The sequence below is a fragment of the Poecilia mexicana genome, unplaced genomic scaffold, assembly GCF_051168715.1.
Source record: "Poecilia mexicana isolate PSO_F unplaced genomic scaffold, ASM5116871v1 scaffold_2, whole genome shotgun sequence".
In the NCBI taxonomy this organism is placed as follows: domain Eukaryota; kingdom Metazoa; phylum Chordata; class Actinopteri; order Cyprinodontiformes; family Poeciliidae; genus Poecilia; species Poecilia mexicana.
In genome coordinates, this window is record NW_028263371.1 from 50,851,850 (window position 1) to 50,874,005 (window position 22,156).

At 36.2% G+C, this 22,156-nt stretch overlaps 1 protein-coding gene across 1 annotated transcript in view; it reads right to left on the reverse strand.

The window, feature by feature from the left end:
* Positions 1–22,156, reverse strand: part of LOC106903324 (transmembrane protein 163a-like) — a 51,674-nt gene that overhangs the window by 5,083 nt on the left and 24,435 nt on the right. Inside the window, exons 3-7 of the mRNA XM_014967034.2 lie at positions 6,635–6,678; positions 5,388–5,479; positions 5,139–5,235; positions 967–1,078; positions 91–232 (exon numbers count right to left, since the gene is read on the reverse strand). Coding sequence (XP_014822520.1) covers positions 91–232; positions 967–1,078; positions 5,139–5,235; positions 5,388–5,479; positions 6,635–6,678 — 487 coding nt within the window. The remainder of the gene's footprint in view (positions 1–90; positions 233–966; positions 1,079–5,138; positions 5,236–5,387; positions 5,480–6,634; positions 6,679–22,156) is intronic.

The window sequence follows — 22,156 nt, forward strand, 5'->3', positions numbered from 1 at the left end:
ACAGAAAATGAGCAGATGTTGGAGGAAATGAAAGAGATTTCAAAACCGTAAAACTGAGAAATAAACGTCTGTCAAACACAAAACTCTTACTTGACTCCGTAGGCCAGGATGATTAGTCCGATTAAAACCCCAATGGAGCCATCCAGAAACCAGACATCGGGATGCTGCTTGAAGACTTCAGCACTGATGAGAATTGAGAATCCCATGATTGCTCCAACCATCGAGTTAAACCCTAAAAAATACGAGATTAGCATGTAAAGGTTGGCTCGGTTTATAAACTTGTTTCTCTAAAATGTCTTTGAATATTCCTGAAAGAGAACCATCTAAGAATTTAATGTCATACGAATTTTAAACCTGTTATTCGCATCATTCTTCTTACTAAAGTCTTACCTGAGTGATTTTGTTTAGAATAATCAAATGGGATAATTATTAATAATTGTATGTAATAAATAGCCCTTCATCTTCATAAGTATGTGTGAAATAACTAACATTCCAAAATTTAGGAATATAAATGGTGAATTTTATCTGTATTTTAAAAAAAACATCTTTTTTTTTAAACACGAAAATCATATCTATGATACAGCTACATTATTTGTACCTTTTTTCTTTTCTAAATATAATTACACGTGCCCTAGTGTGGAAGCTAGCTCAGTGGGTTATTGTCTTGCCTGCAGTAAGTGTATAGTCTTGTGGGAAATAAATCCATGCTCAAAGAACAGCAACCTCAGGCTTATTGGATTGATGCCCTGCAAGTTAGAGAGTGAGACCTGGGGACAATGGAGAGTAACATTCGTTTGTGTTGCACTTTTCTTCAGCTCTGCATGTCTCTCTCTTTCACAAGATGCACATTTTATTCTTTTATCATTTATGTTTTGGTTTTTCATGTGTTCTCTAGCATTAAGTCCCACCTACGCCATTTATCAGACAAGTTATTTATTAAATTAAGTGAGTGTGCAGACTTCCCACCGTCAGTAATAAGTGCCCGACTGGTCAGCTTTTTTCCCAGCATGAACTTGGCCACGGCCAGCACAGCACAACTGAGGCCGCTCACTATGGAGACGCTGTAGAGGAAGTCATCCTGGGGTCACACACAGGAACAGAGAAAAAGCTCATGAAACTGGCTGTTTCTATGGTTATATACAATACCAGTAGTACTTGGCACAGAGTCAAGAGGGAAGCAAACTCATTTAAATGGAAGGCTGAATTGTTAGCTTTTCGTTAGCTCAAGCATTTTAAACTCAGTGCTCCTCTTTAATTGATGCATCAGCTCAAGGTCGTACCGATGAGGCTTTGAAATGATTCGAGCTCTTTTTTTTATTCTCACTATCAGTCTCAAATGAATTCAGCAGAAACCCAAACTTGACCGCTGCTTCAGGAGAGACAGAAATCAGAAGGAGGCGAGAAAAGGCAAAGAATATCTGGCAGTGAAACACAAAGACTGTCTTCACTAGGCTCTGATTTTCACTTACATAGACCAAATTAAAAGCTTTTGATTTATTAATTTGTAACTTAGGCATTTATTACTAACATTGGACTTTTTACTTAAACCTCAATTACTTTGGAAAAGTATTTAAACAGTTAATATTTAATCATTATTGTTTTATTAATGTTACAACCACAGGCTTTCTATTGGTATCTTATGTCACAGACATTTACAAATTTCTCCATAGTTGTAACAAAAAATGAAAATGTTTTAGAAATAAGACTTTGAACGGTCTGCAGTGTATTTCTATTTTACTCTATATCTACAGTAAATAAGCATCACTGCAATAAGATACCTTCATTCTGAAATTGGGCCTCTGTCTCTTTAAGAAGCTCTCATTGTTTCCAACATTTCATCACAACAACGCTCCTCATCATGTCGTTAACAACCGTTATTAGAGGAGTTGGGCTGAGGAGTAGTTTGACTCTGACTCTCAAGCGGGTGATGTCGTTTCCTGGGCGTGCTTCATGAGGAGAAGATACCAAAACCAATTTAAATCCCTTGTGGCCCGGGGAAGCTGTGGGATCCCCCAAAATGGGCTGGATGGGGCTACCAATGGGAGGGATCCCTGAGTTCCTCTTGACAGTCTTTTAGAATTCAATTTGGAAATCTCAAATATTAAAAGCTCTATTACTGCAAAAATCCTACATGTGTATGACTATGAGATACTTGCACATTATAATGGTTTCAAAGCTGCTCTGTCTCTCTTTTCTTGACACAGAGGGGCTCTTCTGGTTGTGTGTTTAATCAGGTACAAGAGATGGACAGACAGTCAGAGCTGCACAAGAGGACGTGATCCGAATGGGGATTTCTACCTTTTCTTCATCCCTCTGTACAAAGCAGCAACATTTTACAGTAATCCCACCGTGTGGTTTTCCTCCTCAGGCTGTACAGCTTCCATGTGAGAGGAGTTTTATTTTAGACTCCATAATGTGCAAAGTCTAATGTTCTCTTTCATTATTTGTTTTTCTCTTTCACACTAAAATGAAAGGAAATCTGGTGTGGTAAATCACCTGTGACTTCCTTTTTTTGAAGACTTCAGTGAATTTCTGTACCTCAAAGAAAACAGACTACGAATGATAATAAAGTTCTAGAACGCAGATGAGGTCAGTTCACAGGGAAAAGATACGATGCTTTAGATGAGAACAACAAAAAAGAAACTGCATCATTTCATCCTCCAAACTACTGCATCTACATATTCAACCAAAGCGCAAATCCTGTGTCAGAGAAACTCTGAATACACTAACAACTGCTTCAGTTTATGCATGCTAGAAAGCAGAATGTTTATAACTAAGGAAGGATTTCAAGGGCTGACAGAAGGTGACGAAATAAGTGAGGTGGCGGATGTAAGAGGCGGGGTGTCAAAGAGAAAGATAGTGGTAATAGGCTTTTGATGGTGTTAGCAAGATCCCACTGGGCTCTAACACACGGTCTCTATTTACATAATGGCATGAAAGCAATAAACACAGTCTGGAGAGAAGCTGCTGACCTTAACCAGCTCCCCTTCTTCTCCTGTCTTGAATAATATGTCTCTTTACCATCGGAGATCTTTAATTGTTTCTAACAACATTTCTCCTTCCTTTAAATGTCACACCCACCCAAATGTCAACTAGTCAATGAGTTTGAGGCAATTTACGGTCGACAGAAAAATCAGTTTGACTCGGGGTCGATTAAAGTTAGACAAAGACGTCTCCAAAATGGGAAATTGTTTCAGAAGAAGTTCAGTCAAGTAAATTAGTATTATTGTGCTTTATGCATTAAGAAATAATGATAAACACATACTGTCTGCATGCTGCACACCTGGTTTAAATGTTATCTGCAATTTTTTTTTTTTTTTTTTTTTTTTTTTTTATGTTAGAAATGTCCTGATCTGACCCAAAGCATTGATTTGGGGTCCCAATCAGGATGTAGTCCCGAACTAAACTAAACTGTCAGTAGAACAACAACATGAATGCTACAAAATGTGAACTTTGTTTTATTGATTTAATAAATCCAGGTTTTCTCAAACATGTCAAGTGACAATTATTTTTACTCTTTAAAAAAATCATCTCTCATTGCAGTTATGCGGTTTTGGCTTCTCTTTCTCATTCTCTTGTTTTCTATCTCTCTCTGTCTGTTCTTGAGATTAAAACATTGTGAAAAATCAGCTTTAAACTGACACTAATTCGTCACAGTGCAGCTAAGAAAAGATGCAACACTGTCAGGATTATTCATAGTCTCAACAGTTTCACAGAGAGATGAAACGTGATGTTATAAGAAAGTGAGGAGGAGTCCTTGTTAAAAGCAGAAATGAACAATAATAAAGACATAGTCTTTAATTTAAAGAAACATTTGGAGAATAAAGCTAATGCAGGATCTATGTGTTTAAAAATAACCAAGACAAGACACTCTGTCTTTACCTTTCTATTCCAGCAAAGGAAACCCTGATGTGAACATCTTTGATCGTAGTAGACAAGCTATTTCCTGAAGAACCCACTTTCATTTTCCTGAAGCTTTTATTTCTGTAGTTTCAAAGAAATCAGGAAAGTCACAGACTGGTAGAGTATTCATTACTCACCTTCACTCTGTGATCTATTTTAAGATTATCACAACCTCTTTTTTTGCACCTTTACGTTACTGCACCTGCCAAACCTCAGCAGCATCTTTGCAGGGAACCCAGCATGCAGACCAAGAATCCAACCCAAATTCTTTTTTATTGGTTGTTGGACATGTACTATAAAATGTCTCAACAAAGTTTCCTTGATTGTCTGTAAGTTTAAAGCATCTTAAGTTAATTTGATGTACATCTATAGTCATGTTTTCCATCTATTACGCATTTTTACTTGCAAATATGAATATTTTTCCTCTGTTTTTTCTACAGAAAACACTGAGCCAGAAAAATACTGGCTCAGTGTTAGTCGGCTTAGCTGACTAAGATGTTTCTCAGGGGATTCCCAAAAGTGCTTTAATTTTAACACAGACCAGATCTAAAATCGTTATATTAGTTTTTTTGAGAATGAGAATACTATTACATTTTAACTCAGCATAAATAAAATATGTTAAATTGTTTAAATTTTAAATTTACTGTTTAAGAGAATTGGTATGTTTAGTTTGTAAAAGTGAAAATATTAATCTTCATTCTTTGGTTGTGTTACCGTGGTTACAATCCGACGATGTAAATTTAATCTTTTCTTTGTGTTTGAGCTCGGTTTGTTTACAAAAACATCTCATCAAATTAGGACCAATTATCTGTGAATGCTTTTAAGCTCACTTTATCCTATAGATGACTTTTTACCACTTGGCAATAAATGATCAGCTGAATTTAACTGCATTTATTATCATTTAGATTGAAATATTCTGACAATATGACTGGACTGCATTGGAATACATATGTTAGAATTGAATTTTGACTATAATTGGAGAGTAGTGTGCCATTTATTCATGCAGAATCCCCAAACATCAGTTTTATTATTTTATAATACGCAGTTATATTCATGCAGCTAAGAAATGGTAGATTCATAGAAGGTTATTAACCCCAAGAATTTTGCATCTGCTATTCATTGAGCATGACTCAGATATTAAAGTGCTCATTATCCCACTTGTATATAATGTTTTAAAGGTTTTGACAAGATTATAAACTTAGATTTACTGTTTAATGTGTGTTAAGTAGCCTTACCACTTCTGGAGGCATCCTGGTGGCCAGATCATGGATGGCTTTTCCCAGGATACACAGTGAGGAGAGAATAAACACGATCCCCAGGATCACACACGCTCTGCAGACCCCAAAACAGGAACAGAAATGTGCGTTGAGTTAGATTTGAATGCACCCAACATCCTACCCTGTTCTGTCTTATTTATTCACGAGAAATGAACACTTTCTGTTTTTGACATATATATGTCTTTTTTAAGACTTGTTTATACTCACATGTACTCTCTGTGTGCAGAGTGAACAGCTGCTGCGTTGCTGTAGCGCCAAAGGACGATGGCTGATGACATGACATCCAGTGTGGCATCAAACTACGGCCGGTTAGAGAAACGCAGGAAGAAAAAAGAAATGGTAAGAATTTTACTAATTGTGACCACAGATATTCAATAATAACTGGTCAATTTAAAAAGTATGCACTTAAAAGTGCTCTTATTGAATTTATTTATATTTTAAATATTTTCCTAGTAAATGTAGCTTTTGATGTTTAAAAAAAAATAATAAATTATATATATATATATATATATATATATATATATATATATATATATATATATATATATATATATATATATATATATATATATATATATATATAACAATAAATCTTTAAGGGATTTTACAAAGTTTTAAGAGAGGATGGTGTTGAATATTGTATATTTTCTTACAGTGTAATAAATAACAAAAATAACTTATTGTAAAACTGACAGATTTTATTTTTTTCCTTGCTGAGTCCTGATGCCACCCCCTGAGGGTATGCTTCCCTGATTAGATAGTCGTACCACCCATATTAAAAGGGCGAAACCACTAAAAACCGCACGTTTTATTGGTTTTTATTAAATGGTGTATTTTAAATGATCTAATCTGGACTAATGATAACATAAATCAGTTGTTCTGTGAATAATTCAATATAAACTGATAAGTATCAAAACAGGAACTACAGAAAATCTTAAAGCAAAATAATAAAATGTTCGGTGATCCGATCAAAACAATGCTGACTTTAAGTATTATACTTGGCAAAAGCAACATATATTCAGATGATTTACCAAAGATAATTAAAACCTTCTGAGATAAAATAGCCAGAACTGCAGTTCAAATGATCTAATCATGTTATGCTAATCACATTTCCCACCAAAAGCCCAAGGTGTGAATGTATTAATTTTCATTTCCTTGTTATTAAGTTGTACATTCTCCTACTAGAAACAATCTTAATCATTTCCTCTTGTAATTATGAGCTCTTGCATAACATTATCCTCAGGTAAAAACCTGATGACCTCTTTCACAAACTCAAAATGCATTTTGACAATCCATCCCAGCTCCTTGGAGAGTCCATCCGCTCTCCTTTGTTACCGTGGCAACAAGGGGACCAATAACACTTTGGTTTTGGGATTCATTAATAAATTACTGAGGTCCCCAGCAATGACTAATTGATCAGCGTTTAGGGAGGAAAGCAGGAAGCTGGGACTCACAGCAAATCCAAATGCTGAGGCGCTGTGTCTCATGAAGGAAACAGCTGTAAAGACAGAAAACAACAACATGAGTCACTTTTTTCCTCCAAAAGAAAACAACTGAGTTCATTCTGATCCTTTCCCTGTTTTCTGTAAAGAATGCACTCATGGGTACACAATTCATCATGTACTTGGACCTAAGTGCAATGCTGGGAAATAGCCTAGTGAGTTAAAGGTGTTATTGTTACAAAATAAGTGAAACAAAAAGCATGCTGTAAAAATAAATTCAAATTGTGGTAAGGTTCTTTTTTTTAACCATTGTTTTTCATTTAAATAAAGCACTATACCATATTTAATGAAAAACATACACAATCAATAAATGAGATTACTGAAAAGCCCATTTATTTCAGAAGCTTTATCATTTAGTTAAACACATTACATACAGACACAGAATGATGTTTGAAAGCCTTTATTTCTGTTAATTATGATCATTTTCTGCTTAAGGTTAATGAAAACATATATAAAATACAAATATTACATTAGACTTAAAAAAGATTAATAAAGAAATGAAAAGTATACTTAAAACCTGCTTAAAGGTTATTTTCAAAAGATGCTTTTCACCTCATCCAAAATTATAAAATAATTTTATTAAATATGTTGATCATAAAAAATGGCGAAGGAGGGAATTACGATCTTGGCTTATTTTTCTTGCACCTAATTTAGGTTTTTAAGGCAGCGCAGAGAACAAATTGGGCAGTTTGTGGGGTCTGCTGTGGGAGTACAGAGTGCTTCGGTTGCTTTTAATGGTTATTCTCTCTGTGTACACCCAGAGCAGCAGCTGTGTCTGCATGCTTGGCTCAAAATTGAGCTTTTTCCCTGGGTTTATTGGGACAAATTGATTGCTTTACAATTTAGAGGAGAAAATAGTAAAACATAAAATGTTCTCAGATTTCCAAACAAATTTGCAATATAGGATTAAGTATGTAATAACAAAAAAATTCTTAGTATTTTATCAAATTTTACTATATCTTGAGATACATTGGACAAGATAATGTATTACTCTGAATTGTATTATATTATGCTTTCCAAATTTTTGTCTTTTGCTAAGATAGTCTGCTCAAAGATTCTCTGACATTTCCAGACGGTTACAGGAAGCTTTGTCTGGCTGTGTCAGTGACACAGAAAGGTCAGCATGACATCAGCAGTGTGAAATGACTGGATCCATTTAATAATGCCGAGCAACGAACACCATATGGGTCAAACTATCATATATAATATGTTTATCTATTAGGAGATATTTACTAAATGCAAATTAATTACCTGTGCAGGTTAATTAGCAGAACTAGACCCTGTATTGTTAGTTTTTGCCAGTAGTGCATTCATTGCAGTGCAGTTGTTGTTTAAAGCACCTATATTGTTTTTCTGCGCTCCTTTTCCTTGTATGTTTATCTCCCTCCTGCCGGCGCTCGCAGGTCAGAGTCTCTTGGGACACCAACCCGCCGTTAAATTGCCATGGCAACAGGAGATTTGAGGCCAAGATGGGACTTAGTTTGAGCTCGAGCAGCAAGCAAAAAGCTTTAATCTTCCTTTTCTCTTTCATATTACCTCGCAGTCATTCCCCTGACCTCTGTCTTTGCAACCTCACAGATGTCGCTTCCATACTTTCTGCTTTGCTGTCATGGATGTATCAGTTGTACTAGGGGGTGACACAGGATTTCCTGCAATATGCTGTCTCTATGTCGCTCTTTTCTCCTGAGATAGTCACCTTGGATCTCCATCGTTGTCTTAGTCACACATTCACTTCTAAATGTGTTCTCTCTTACTGCCTTTTCTTTGGGCCTCTACCAGGCTCCCGCCTACCCGAAGAGCGCAGAAACAAGGCCAAGTCACTCTGGATGCTTCTGAGCCAACTTCTCTGTTATGTTTAGACAAAGTACTGGCGTTTTGCCTTCTGTTAGAAGTCTAGTTTGTCTGTGTCTGTGTTGTTGGCTTAGGAAAACGGCACCAAAAAAGAACATTTGTCTCAAAATGGTCAGGTGTAAAACTTAGACTGGAAATGACTAAAAAAAGAACCCAGTATCTAAAGGTAAAGACAAATTTAAAGAGCCAGAAGAAAAGATAAGCTACATCTGATATAGGGCATAAAAAAAGTTTTATCATGATATTTAATAAAAGTGACAATAAGAACTATTTATTGCGACTTTTTTAGGTAAGTGTATTGTCGACATAGCAATCACAGCCCTGCTGTTGAGAAACATATCAACAGTTGAAATACAGTTGAAAAAAGAGTTTTTATTTCTTGCTACCTAACGTTTTGCATACAATATACTGGGAAACCAGGAGCAGTTTTTTGCTAAAATCCCAGAACTGCTAGAATAAAGCAGTCCAGGTTCAGATGTTTGCTTAATGTGGTTTTATCATTTATCTTTGTACTTAGTTGTAATATTTGGCATCTAAGCTTTCTGTTCTTTTGCAAGTAGAAGTTTTAATGACTTTTTAATACTTTGTTATTTTTTTAAAAGAATCTCTCTTCAGTGATGAGTGATAATTAATAAAGGCTCTCTCTAAAGTCCAAAACATGACAACAGATTGTTTTTGAAGATTTTCTTTTTTTTTTTTTAAATCTCTTTACTATGAGACGGTTGACAAATTACATTAAAAATCAAAAGAAAATTATTATGAGCATGGAAAAAGCAATACTAATTTTCTTCAAAACAATGGTACCTTTAATTTATAATCGTCTCCAGCTTATGTTTGATGTTTAATGAAAACAGAGTGAGGTGAACATGAGGCAGATGTGAAATACCTCATAAAAAATGGCTCCACTGAGGTAGTTTAAGGCACAGAGAACAAGAGTGGGCTTATCCAAAGTAGGCCTGATAGTTTCTAATAATTTGGACATACACATATGTATGCACTTTATACATAAATATGTATGTATAAAGTACAGAAATGTACAGAAAGAGTTATTTGAAACTCAGTTTTCACACCAAGAACTCAATTTGAATGTGGACGCAAAATGAGACGACAATTTCCACGAGTGCAGTACCCTCTGACCTTTACCTTACCACATCAGAACCTTCAAATCAAACACCATCTTCCTTGTTCCTCCCAGCCTGGTCTGGGGTTCTTACATCAGAGAGGACAACCATTGATGATGCAAGTAAGCATGAAAGTATTAATTCAGGGAAAAACAACATACAGATTTTTATTTTTGTGGAACCCCAAAGGTTGTGCTGCCCTGGGCAGTGTGCCACATCCCCACTTGGGATTTCTGAATCAACAGCAACTTCCCTCTTTTTGATCTTACTTAAACCTCCTGAAAGGCTAATTCAGTTGTCATTACTTGGATTTAACTATATATCCAGTTACTGATGTGTAATGGAGTGACCAGCAGGATAATTGGATTATGAATCTACAAGAGTTCACATGTGCATTCCAAGTCAGTGTTCAATTTATAGCTGCAGCCTCAGAGACATTCTGAACATATTTAACCTCGTTTTATGGCTCCAGTTAAATACAGACACCTATATTAATCATGTAAAAGAGCTTAGGAGCTGTCCTTTCAGTCTTCATTCGTTTTTTGTTTGGTGAGTTGTGAAGTATTAAGGAAATTCATATCACCTCATGGCATTTTCTTGGCTCTGACGGGGATTTTCTCACGATATGTTGATAATCCATTGAATCACATTGTAATGCAGTCTTAGTATTACTAAGGACATTATGGGTTGTCATTAGTCATAGAGATTTGTGCCATGCAGTTAAATGCTTTATGATACAAAGGCTAATCAGGAGGGGAAAAAAGGAAACAAATCCTTGTAAAAATATGACTGGCAAAAGATGTATGTAAGCAAATCACATACAGAAAGCAGTAATAACTAACAAAAATATTTAATGCTATTCACTGGGGAAAATATACTGTGAAACCCAAGCTACATCATGAGATTTGTTTTGCTCATTGTTTGCATGTGTTCATCCTTACATTAATAGTTTGCTAAAACAGCTTTTCAGTCTGAATTCACACATTTACGTACTAAACAGCAGTTCAAGACATAATTCTTTTCATCCAAAATTTACACCTAGAAATAGACACCTAGAAAACAACACTGGCATCACAAAAAGAATGATGCGGGCTTACTTTTTTCTAAATGGAAGAGATGTTTTCGTCAATGAAGCTATGAGCAAATCCAAAAACAATGTCATTTATATTTCAAAACAGTACCGCATAAAGTGCATTTTGTATCTCAAACCGGACTTTGCTTGGATCGTTTATCTTCCCTGTTCTGTATCTGGCTTTGCTTAAGGATGACCAGCGGTGCCCTCTGCTGGATGGCGGCCAAACTACAACACTAAAAGAAGGTCTAATAGGACGTTGTTAGTTAATCAACTGGAACGGATTTCAATCTAATGAATAATTAATAGACAATCATAAGTTGATCCTTATTTGTGATGTTTTATTTTTTTAGCATCACAGTGAATTCAAATTTGCATCCAAATCAATAGAAGAATAACAACTGAAGTTAAAATAAAAAGTGCTTCAATAAAGTAAAATGTTGTCTAAAGATGAACATTTCACCTTTTTCCTTTTTTTGCTGCAGATTTGATTGTTTTTCAGTTACACATAATATAGGTAAAATTATGAATGTAAAATCTTTTTAAAATAACGTCATGTACGTCACTGCATGTATACACTTTAAAACTTGAATCTGGGCCTTTTCTATCTTTTGATGTAAATACTTTCAGCTCAAGAAGAAAATATACGCCGCCTGTCTTGAATATCATTTGTAAAGCAACTCTGTTTCTGCATCTTCAAAGCATGCAGTTGTTCAAAGATAGTGGTGGATTGCTTTTGTTTATGAGGCTGTCAATCCAAAAAGACTGGATTCACTCAGCGAGGCTCCGAATGTAAAAATAGTCAGTATCACCCTCCCTGCAGTTATTCATCTTCCAGTTTCTGCTCCCCAGCTCATTTCGCTGTGCCAGCCGTCTGTGTGGTTACCAGCTGCCAGCAAATCGATGCCTCTCTGGAGGCGAGCGGACATGCTTCCGTGTTCTGTCCTTCGGGTTGGTAGTTAATCAGGAAGGCAAGCATGCATGGACAGATACTAACAAGACTGGAGAAATAAAGAGCAAAAGCAAGAGCTGTTTGAAAGGGAGACGAAGGAAATTTAAAGACCCTAAAGAAAAAGACAAACGAGGGGGAGCAGGAGAGAAGAAACAGGAGCTAAATGGGAAAACAGCAAAATAAACTACATTTGTTTCACAAGTATTAAAATGTGGGGAAAATCCATAATTATTTTTGCTTTCTATCAAAATAAGGAATTATCTTCTCACAGTTTGATACGCAATATTTTCCACGTTTAAGAAAGGAGAAAAACCAAAACTATGTTTAAAACGACAACTTGTCAAGACTCCCTTTGACTTTTCCCTACACATTACACCAAAATGTTCTTCTTTAACTTCAACAGTACAAAGAATCTGTCCCCAAAAACAATTATCCATGTTTAGAAGTAAACAGCAGACAACCGGAGTAAGGGGCAAAAACAGCCCACAAACAGATGAAATAAACAAACATTAGGGAAACCTCCTGAAAACGCTTTTTATCTGCCTGTTTTAATAGTTCAAACAGCAAATATACCTTATTAATAAGGTCCACTGCAGCGTCCTGGCACAACCACAGAAACTAATCTGCAGCAAAAGAACATTAATGGCATTTCTGGATTTGCATGTGCCAGCCAATACCAAGATCCAAGATCAAATACTTTAGATATGCTCTGCAGAAAAAAAATCAGCAAATAAGCAAATTTTCTGTGAATAGATTATAGAAAGTCACATTTTACCTTTAAGAGAAAGAAAAGGTAAAATGATCAGTTCATTGTAATTAAATCCAACATTTATTAGCGTAATTGTTAGCTTTTTATTACGATGCAGATATTTTAATTTAATAAGAAATTCTTTCAAAAATGCTACTAAATAATGATATAAAGATCTTTAATGAATTGTTTTTGTTTGTTGGTTATGTTATTGTACTACAACATCCATCCAAGCATACATACGCAGTCAGTTTATGCTAAATCAACTCAATAGTCAATGAAAAGACAAAAAAAAAAAAAAAACTGGAGTTACTGTTATGTTTGAGCTATTAATCTGTGAAAATCTTTGTCCAGCTGTCTGCTGACAGGTACAGTAGAGTGAGGGAGGTTATTTCTTCTCCGGCTGGTTGCCATTCCATTACCCCTTAAACCTCCCATGCTATTGACTTTATGAAAAAAGTCCATATCGAATTAGCAGAATAATTTGCAACCAAATAGAAATGTAATTACGTCCTCCTTTTTGCTCCTCAAGGGCAGTGGCTCAATTCAAGGATGCAGACTTCAATTACATCCAAAGAGCAGAGGAATAATCAGGGAGACTGTAGAGAGGACGAGGAGGGATAAGAAAGGCAGTCAGATGGACAGATGAAAAAAGAGAATCGGATCTAAACGGAGAGATGGCGTAGGTGGGCTGGCAGAAGGAAAAGGGAGGTGAAAGATTAAAGAGCAAAGATGTCACACAGAGAAAAAGGAAGTGAAGGAGATTAGATGAGCCACTGCCAATCTGTGACTGAGCTTCTGATCTAACCAAGGTAAGTCACTGCACTCACAAATTAAAACAAATCTTCCAACAAGCGCATTTATTGAAGTGAACTGAGTGAAATGAAACTACTTTATAGTATAATAAAGACAAAAACGTAAAGAAATGTTCACACATTGATCCATTACCTTGTTTTTTTTTTTTTTGTTTCAGAAAAAAAGTAATTCATTTGCAATTAAACAATTAATTCACAAACTATCCCTCAATAGCAAGTGGTTTGTCCCAAACCATATTCTTCAGCGGTGAGATGATTGAGGGTGCCTCACATGTACGACCCATTTTAGTCGTACATGTGAGACACTCCATAAAAAGCATCTCCATAGCATCTCCATAAATTCAACATCTGGGCTTTGACTGAGCCCAGGATTTTCCATTTCTTGCTTCTCAGCTAATCTGTGGTCTGTTTTGGGTCACTGTCATGTCAGAGGGGACACCTTCAGCTTTTCTTGATGTAACAAATTGTTCTCAAAGTGTTCCTCAAGCCACCTGAGCTTCTTTCTCCTGGAATGCTTTATTTGTTTCATGCCAAACTTCTCCTCTGTTTTGGTTTCCAGATAATTCACTTTTAGATTCCTCTGGCAAATGAACATTATTCCAGAAGTCTTGGTTTTTCTCTAAACTCTCTGTGGTCCACTTCAACCAAACTTTTGTGTTTTTTTTTTCTTAAAGACCAGTGGTTTTCAATGGACATTAAATGTTTGTAGTCTCATCCTTATTCTAATTCTACAGGCATGCACTTTATTTAATTTTTTGCATTTAATTTTGGGTTTTTGGAAACTTTGCTTAACATCTTGCTGTTTGCTTTCAAGGCGAACTGGGTTAAATAACCAAGCCTTGGCATGTCCCCAGTTTATAGATTACATTCTGTACAGTGGGATGGCTTATTTCAGATTAACTGAACACAATTACCAGACTAATATGATGCTACAATCGTTTTTCTAAAGGCCTCAGACAGCTCTTTAAGTCTTACCTTAGGGTTCAATTTTACTCAAAACAACCAGGAGCGCAGAAAACTCTAAGGTTTATACTTGCATGTGGGTATCATAATTTATTTGTCACAAGACTTAGCTTTCTTTAAGTGTCACTTTATTTTAAAAAAGTTTTGAAAGGCCTTTTCTTTAGTTATTGTTTGGTTATACCGCTTGAGTTTTTAGGCATTAAGATTAAATATTCACATGAGTATTTTAGAAAAACACAAAAGCTTTCAGAGTGTCTTAATTTTTGGCATGACTAACAGATGTTGTTTTTATTTGTTGGTATTTTAGGTCATATGCTGTTTGTTAAACAGTCTGCTTGTAAATCTGGTATTTTTACAGACTAATAAATAATAAAATGAACAATCTGGTGAGCAGCGGCAGGTAAAAGGGCAGAGAGGAGTTAAAATATTCAACAGGAGGATCACAAGAAGAGCTGACACCAAGGGTAAATTATGCCTCATTAAGATTTGACTAAACAAGGTTTTTATGCTAATGTGCCTGTCTGGGCGGGAAGAAGAGAGGACGATCTGACCTCTCGCTGTCATTCCATTGGCTGGAATCATAAGAAGGTGGGACTGTTTCCATGTCTCTCCAGAAGGGAGCAAAAATAATTTGCATGCAGAAAGAATAAAGATACAAGACAGAAAGTGGGTGAGACTGTAGACAAGCAGAGACAGTTTAAGCATAAGGAACAGCATGCAGGCAAGACAAATCTGTAAATACGAGCAAAGACATGATGGTTAGAATCAGGTCATCTTTGGAAGCATAAATGTTTCTTAAAACATGAGGGATAAATTAGGAACCCTTATCTAAAATTAAAAATGTGTTTCTGATTTCACAATTTGAAGCCTTGAAAATGGCCACCGTCTCTTTAAGAAGCTGCTGCTCTTTCCGACACCGTCATCGCAACAATGTAACGTTCTTATACTTACTCATTAGTTTTATCTCTCTAACTGCATGTTTTAATCTACTTTAATCATTTTCTAATCTGTAATAGATCCTATATGGCATCAGATTTTATATAAAGTTTAAAGTGAATTGACTACATTAATTGATTTGTGAAAACAATAGAAGCGTCCCACCAAAAACACCAGAAGTTGTGACTTCTAAAGGTTTTTTTTTGTTTTGTTTTTTCCGAGCTACACTGCAAACTAAGAGCACACTAACGCAATCCCTGCTTTCTCAGCAGATGTTTCCGACAAGGTTGCAGTCGTCTTCTCAGCCGCAAAATATTGTGTTTAATAATTCAGGACCTCCAGCTCAGCTCAGCTCTGCACTGAGGCCTGCTCTCCTGGAAGAGTTCACCCAGCGGAAAACCTTAGCGTGAATCTTCCTGTCCTTCAGCCTCTGCTCCTCATTTCTTCTTCTTTTTAACCTCCTCCTGATTTATCTACCCCGGTTCTGCTCTTTTGCCTCTACAGGTGGCCCATTTGCTCCTCGTCCTACATGCCTGTGTTCTTAAAGACAAATCCTTTTTTAACTTCCTGTTTCTCTTGCTCAAGTTGTCCTTTCTGAGTCTGATTTTGCTTCCTGTGTTTTCCTTTTCCTCTTTTTTTATTCTGCCTTTGAATTTGTTTCCTTTCTCCTCCCTTCATCTCTCCATCCTTTTTCTCCTTCCCCTTTTAATACTTCCTCATTCTAACCTTCCTTTGAGTTATTCCTCAGGGATTACACCACACTCTTCTCTCCCACCATAAGCACAGCAGAATTGATATGTAGCCGGACAGAGCTGAAGTCGATTGGCACAGAGCGAAACGTACCATCTGCATGCAGCTTGGCACTGGGGACACCACAGGGTTTGTGTAGGGCTCAAGCTGGAGCTGACTGGGCTAATGCTTCCTACGCACATGTAGGGTTTCCACAGTTTCACCCTGGAAATGTTTAAACAGCTTATAAAGGGCTTCCAGTGGAGTTAACATGATTTACTGCCCACAAAAGGAGCTGTACAAAGTTACACCGCTAGTGAGAGAAAAAGTCACCAAGAGTTTATGCCAATATAATGAACATGAATAATTAGGACCTCAAGGAAGCCCAGAACATTCATAAAAGTCCAAGCCTAACAAATTTAGGCAGCCATATATTTGTGTAATACACTTAAAATGATATTTTGTTGCAATCTATGTAAAATTAAACTTAGCACTGTTATTTAGTTTGAAAGAGATTATTGTCCTGTCTTTTTATCAAATGTTTTCTTTTTTTAAATAAATGTTCAATTGGTTGTACTCTCAAACATCTGGTATGACTTTAAAGTGGTAGGTTTAGACTGTTTAACTTCAAATTAAAAGTAAATATGTGCCAGGCTTTGCAGTTTTAAAGCATTTAAATTCTGTTTCATTCCTTTATTTTCAGTTTAACAATTTATACTTGTTCAACTGGCATTATTTCACTTATAACAAAACATTTTCCCACATAACCTCCAAGTAAAAGTAATACTCCTTTATCAATAGTAAGAAATTATTTACCTAAAACAACCTTCTATTTCATGCTGAAAAGCTACTTGTAAGTTAGTTTTGTCTACTGTGACATTCGTAGTAGATACTAGACCAAAAATACCCGGTAAAATGTTGTGGTTTTGCAGTGCAGATTGAAATATTTTTTTATGAAACCCTATGTTAGTTGTGCAGACTATTGTTTGGAGACCTCTATGAATTAAACCAATACAGTTACAAATATAGGGCCAAAATCCTGCACAAATATGCGAAAGACTGATAGCCATGCATAAAAGCCTGACGGAGAATATTGCTGTAGTCTGTAGAATCAATGTGTGGTCTTTGTTTTTGTCATGTCTTTAATGGTAAGAATACACAGTCAGAATGATATATGAATTTTGACAGCCCAGACCTCTGTAAGAAAAAAATACCCTATTTTAAATAAAAGACAAACAGACTAAAACAGAATTGGATAGATGTTTGTTCACATTTATTATATTTTCAAAATTCCTGGGTGAAAACAACAAACCTTTATTTTTGAAATTGCACAACTCTGTCAGGTGAATTTTAATGATCCAGAACTTCCCCTTTTCTGACTTAAACCTCTGCAGTCATCAGGCCTTACATTTCCCCATCTAATTAAAAACAAACAAGCAGCTTCAACTACAGTATAGGGAGTAATTCCATCTGCTCTGAGGGAGGCAGGAGAATGAAACAGCTTCTCCTCTGTTTACTGTTTACCTCACCAATTGACTTGCTTTGAAATGTTTCAGTCGTTCCCAGGCAGGGATGTACGCTGAGCAGCAATTAGTAGAAATCACACAGCTGCTGTGGTTAAATCTGACAAGAAAAGTTTCACATTGGAGGGTGCAGGAGCATAAGCTGGATGTAAATGCTCAACTTGACCTTATCAGGGCAGGCTGGACCGGTAACAGTGACACAGAACGAAGGGACAAAACCATAAGATGTCTAAAGTAAGGACACACACACAAAGGGGAAGTTCTTCTCTGCTGTCATTAGCTATAAGCAGAAAATCATTATAATTAACAGAAATCAAGGCTTTAACCCGTCACTGTAATGATTCAGACAGCTTGCTAGCTAGATAAGCGGTTAGCTAGCTAGCTTGTTAAATAAACAGCTAGCTAGGGAGCAGCAGCTCCCAACTAGCTGGATAATCAGATAGCTAGCTGGTTAGCTGGTTAGCTAGATAGATTGGGGCAGGGAGTTTTGCAGAAAGTGAATTAGTTCATGAGAGGCTCTATCCAAACCAAATCCACAGTTCTGGTACAGCTTTTGGCCGAGTTTTATAATGAGATCTTTGGAGACTGCTCTGCATAATCAAACACTCTGACAGTTGCTCACACAAGTATCCAAAAATGTCACTCTGTAAAGAGCCTTAAAGCAAATTCAGCTTTTTACACTACAATGTCATAATGGGCAAAGTATTTAGTGGCAGAAGAAATAATTGTTTTTAAAAATTCACATATTGTTACTAATTAAAGCAAATATAATTGTCTATTTATTCTAAACAAATAGAAGATTGCTAAACATTTTGTAGCAATAAACATTGAACACCTTTTCCATTTGAGATTATGCTCCTGTAAAAATACGTAGTTCAAATTTTTTACACCTGGGTTCATCCATCCATCCATCCATCCATCCATCCATCCATACATCCATCCATCCATCCATCCATCCATCCATCCCTCCCCCCACCTCCCGCCGTTTAGGTCTATCACAATAACAAATTTTGCTGGACGTCAAATTGTCCCAGAAATGATTGTGATAAACAATAATATTGTTGTTTTGAGACAATTTTCAAGTAATATACTGATTATGCCATAATGATGCAAGTTTGCCTTCTCAAAGACCAACAAACTTCAATTTTGTAAAGAGCGCTTAACACTAGAAGTCGAAGATATTTTAAATATCCAAAGTAAAACACAACAACCAAAAGCTAGTAATGAAATGGAAGTAAAAACCATACACAACCAAATCCATAAATAAAATGGATTATGAGGTCCCTGAAAAAAAATCCCTTCCAAAAATATTAATAATCAGAATAACATTTCGAATTGAAAATTAGAACTAATTACATCTGAGTATAATACTGTTTTAATTTAATAAAGATTTCATTCCTCTCCTAAAATCTGCTCATGTTTGATCTCTTTGCATTTTACTTCCAGTTTAGTCAGCAGCTCTCTTCTTTTGAATTCATTTGGTCCCAATACTCTATATTATTCACACATAGGTTGTTTTCGCTCTCGAGCCCTGCAGCACCGAACTCCAGCTTCTTTAATAAATCCTTTTTTTTCTAATCAGCATTACTGTCTGCCTGGGAGTCCTGCATCTGAGTCCCCCCCTTATTACAAACTGTGACAAAACAAACCACGGCAGCCACTAATTGGCTGCAACAGTCAGAGTTTTTCATATATCAAAACACCTAACGTGTTTACAACCCAATGTTTCAAAGCTGAAAACAAAACTCTGATCTGTTATGTAAACACTTATAGCAAAAAAAGAAAAAGAAAACATCCCATTAGATATGAAACTATGAAAGTATTCTGAATAACGCTGTTTCTTTCAAGCATTCACTAAGCCAAAATAATAATCAAACATGAAGCTCTTTTACTCATAGCACACCTAGTAGCATTCGTGATGGATGACAGTGTAATGTGATGCCGCTCTGTATTTTTTGGTCATACTTCCAGCAAATAGTATGCACCACGTGACAAGCAAGTCGTGCCATGGCAACAGACCCCCATTTTCATCACATTTTATCTCAATCGCCGTGGTTACACCAGCTCAGACGGAGCTGATAGGTTTGTCAGATTAAAACATTGTGTGATGTATTGGACTCTGAAGACTTTGGCAGCTCAGAAAAGATCCTGAAGAACTGCAGCTAAAACAGAAATTGATCAGACATCTTATTGTGCTTCAAGGGAATCCATCATATAATCTACGGCCAAACAAAGTATTTTTTCTAGAAGGTATCAGGAGAAGAGATCTTATCTTCTGGCTTTAACATACTTTAGTTACATGTCAGTTTTAATTCACAAAAAAAGGCCCAAATTTGCAGTCCTGAATTTTATTTACATCTGTTTTCAATCATCTAATCTAATAATCTTTCTGAAATGTCTGGCTCTACTTAAAGAAAGGAAGGCTAACAGACTTGAAAAAGCAGCATATTAAGTACCGATCTGAAGAAATGTAAGTGCAGAGAAAAATGTTTTTCACTCGGGTCCATGTTGGTTTGGATAGTTGTTTTTGCTTCAGAAAATAAATCATAAGTTAAAAACTACATTTTTGTAATTGATAAAGTTATCTTCATCAGACCTTAAAATTTGAAATTAAACTTTTATGTAAACTAAATAAATAAAACACAATGAAGTGTTTGCTAAATTTATTTCTATTAATTTTAAACTTCTGTCTGACAACGAAGCCCTTACTGACATTTTTTTTTTGTTAGAAGCCACTGATCTAAGTCTCCAAAGTGAGATTCAAAGTCCTAAAGCTCAGCAGGATTCGCACTCCGATACCCTGCAACACATCCACAAAGGTAACCCTGACTGTGGATGAGAACTACGAGAACCATGCCTTGATTCTCTTATTTATTAGTGAGAAATATGTCATTTCCAAGTCTGATCAAAGAAAAACATGACATCTGTTGTATTTCAAAAACAAAATCCCTGTGGAAGATCAAATGGAATATGTTATAAAGCACAAACTTAAACTCTTGTTTCTTGCTAAGAAGGACAGGAAAATGTTAAAACAACCACGTAAATCTGGAGATAGTTGGTTCCCCTCACTGTAAGCTTCTTATAACCCCATAACAAACTTGGTCTGATATGGTCTACTCAGTGTCAATATGCAGTTTAACACTGAGCCCCTGGCTCTCTATTCAGTAAAACCTCCTGAATCGCTCCTATCAAAGATTTCTGAGATGGAAAAAGAAAAATCTGTTTTTGGTTTTTCAGCCTGGATCATGCGTTAGAGGTACACTAGGGAATCCGCACACCTACACACAAACATGCGTTTGTTGCCTTGCCAAAAGGTAGCTGGAGATCAGAATGCAAATTGCATTTCTGTTTCTACTGTTTCAAGTGCTTGTGTCTCCAGTGGTTGATGTCATGCGCTTGTGCACCTGCTTGGTTGAGGACAGAGAAGTCAAGACAAAATGTAAAACAGGGTTGTACATTTAAGGCAAGGAAAGCACAATTCTTCTCGTGTGCATCCATTCTGGCTCATTTTTCAAAACGCGCCTTTTGCAGATAAATGTTGCTTACTTGTCTGACAAACACCCACACTGTTATTCCCATATCTCACTCTGTCTGACTCTGGTTTAATCTGTCTTCCTGACAGAACTGGCTTACTCTTGGTTGTTAAAGAAGAGAAGGCTGGAATGGGTGGGTGGTGAGTACCTTGTAGGATTTTGATGAATGCTTTGAAATTGAAATAGATGTGGGTCATAAACGGAGCGAACATCTAACTCATCTACAATGCCTGCATTTAGTTCTGAGAGATCCTTGAGGAGATTCTACAAACCAATATACTAAATATCAAGTCTAACTTATGTGTTTATGTGAATGAAATCACTTGTAAATTGAACTGGACTTCAGATGGATATTTTATAATTAGCAGTTTTCATAATGTGCTCATTCTTGAGCAAATGGACAATTTTATATTGCGTTCCAAAATAAAGTGCATACATAATACACAACTCTATCCTTTTTCATTTTAACCCTATAGGTGTTACTTGTATAGGTGTTGTTTTTATTTAATCATGCATATTTTACTCTGCTGCTCTTTGGAAAATAAATGGAATCAGTTCTACATGTAGTCAAGGTATTAAGATGATTTGTTTTAGTAGGAAAAAGGAAACATGTTCTTTGACGGGTCAAGTTTACTTCTTAAACTTGTAAGCAGATTTTTTATTATACTCTCCTGCCTGTGGCAGCAGTTTGGGTTTTGAGTGTCTCTCGATACCCTGAAATAAGTGTTTCTTTGCTCTGTGCCAGTAAAGAGTTGGTGCTGTTATAAAGGCAGCTTTCCAGGCTCAGAGCTGTTGCTTTGAAATAAAAAAGAAGAATGATGGCTCTAAGTTTGGCTTTTTTTGAGCCAGCATTGGAACCAGTTCGGTGCAAGCTCCATACCAAACTCAACTCTTCTTTCAGCTTTCACCGTCTAGACAACGTTCCCTCCCGCACTACTTCCGTTCATTTTTAAAACATATAATTCTGCTCAAGAGTGAGATGCTGACATCAGTTTCTCCAATTGTACATTACTGCACTGCAAAACAATGACAGAGGGGGTGAGAGAAATTACCTTGTAGAATGAAGATGGACGACTTTTCCATTCATTGTTGCATTCTCGTTCCACCCCTCGCAGACTTATCTGCTGCTATTTAGGGGTTCCATCAGCTCAATATCATAGAGCTCAATAAAATATTCATGCATTAAGAGGAGAATTAGGCTCTCCGAGTCCCTTTTCCCTGAGGCCATCCC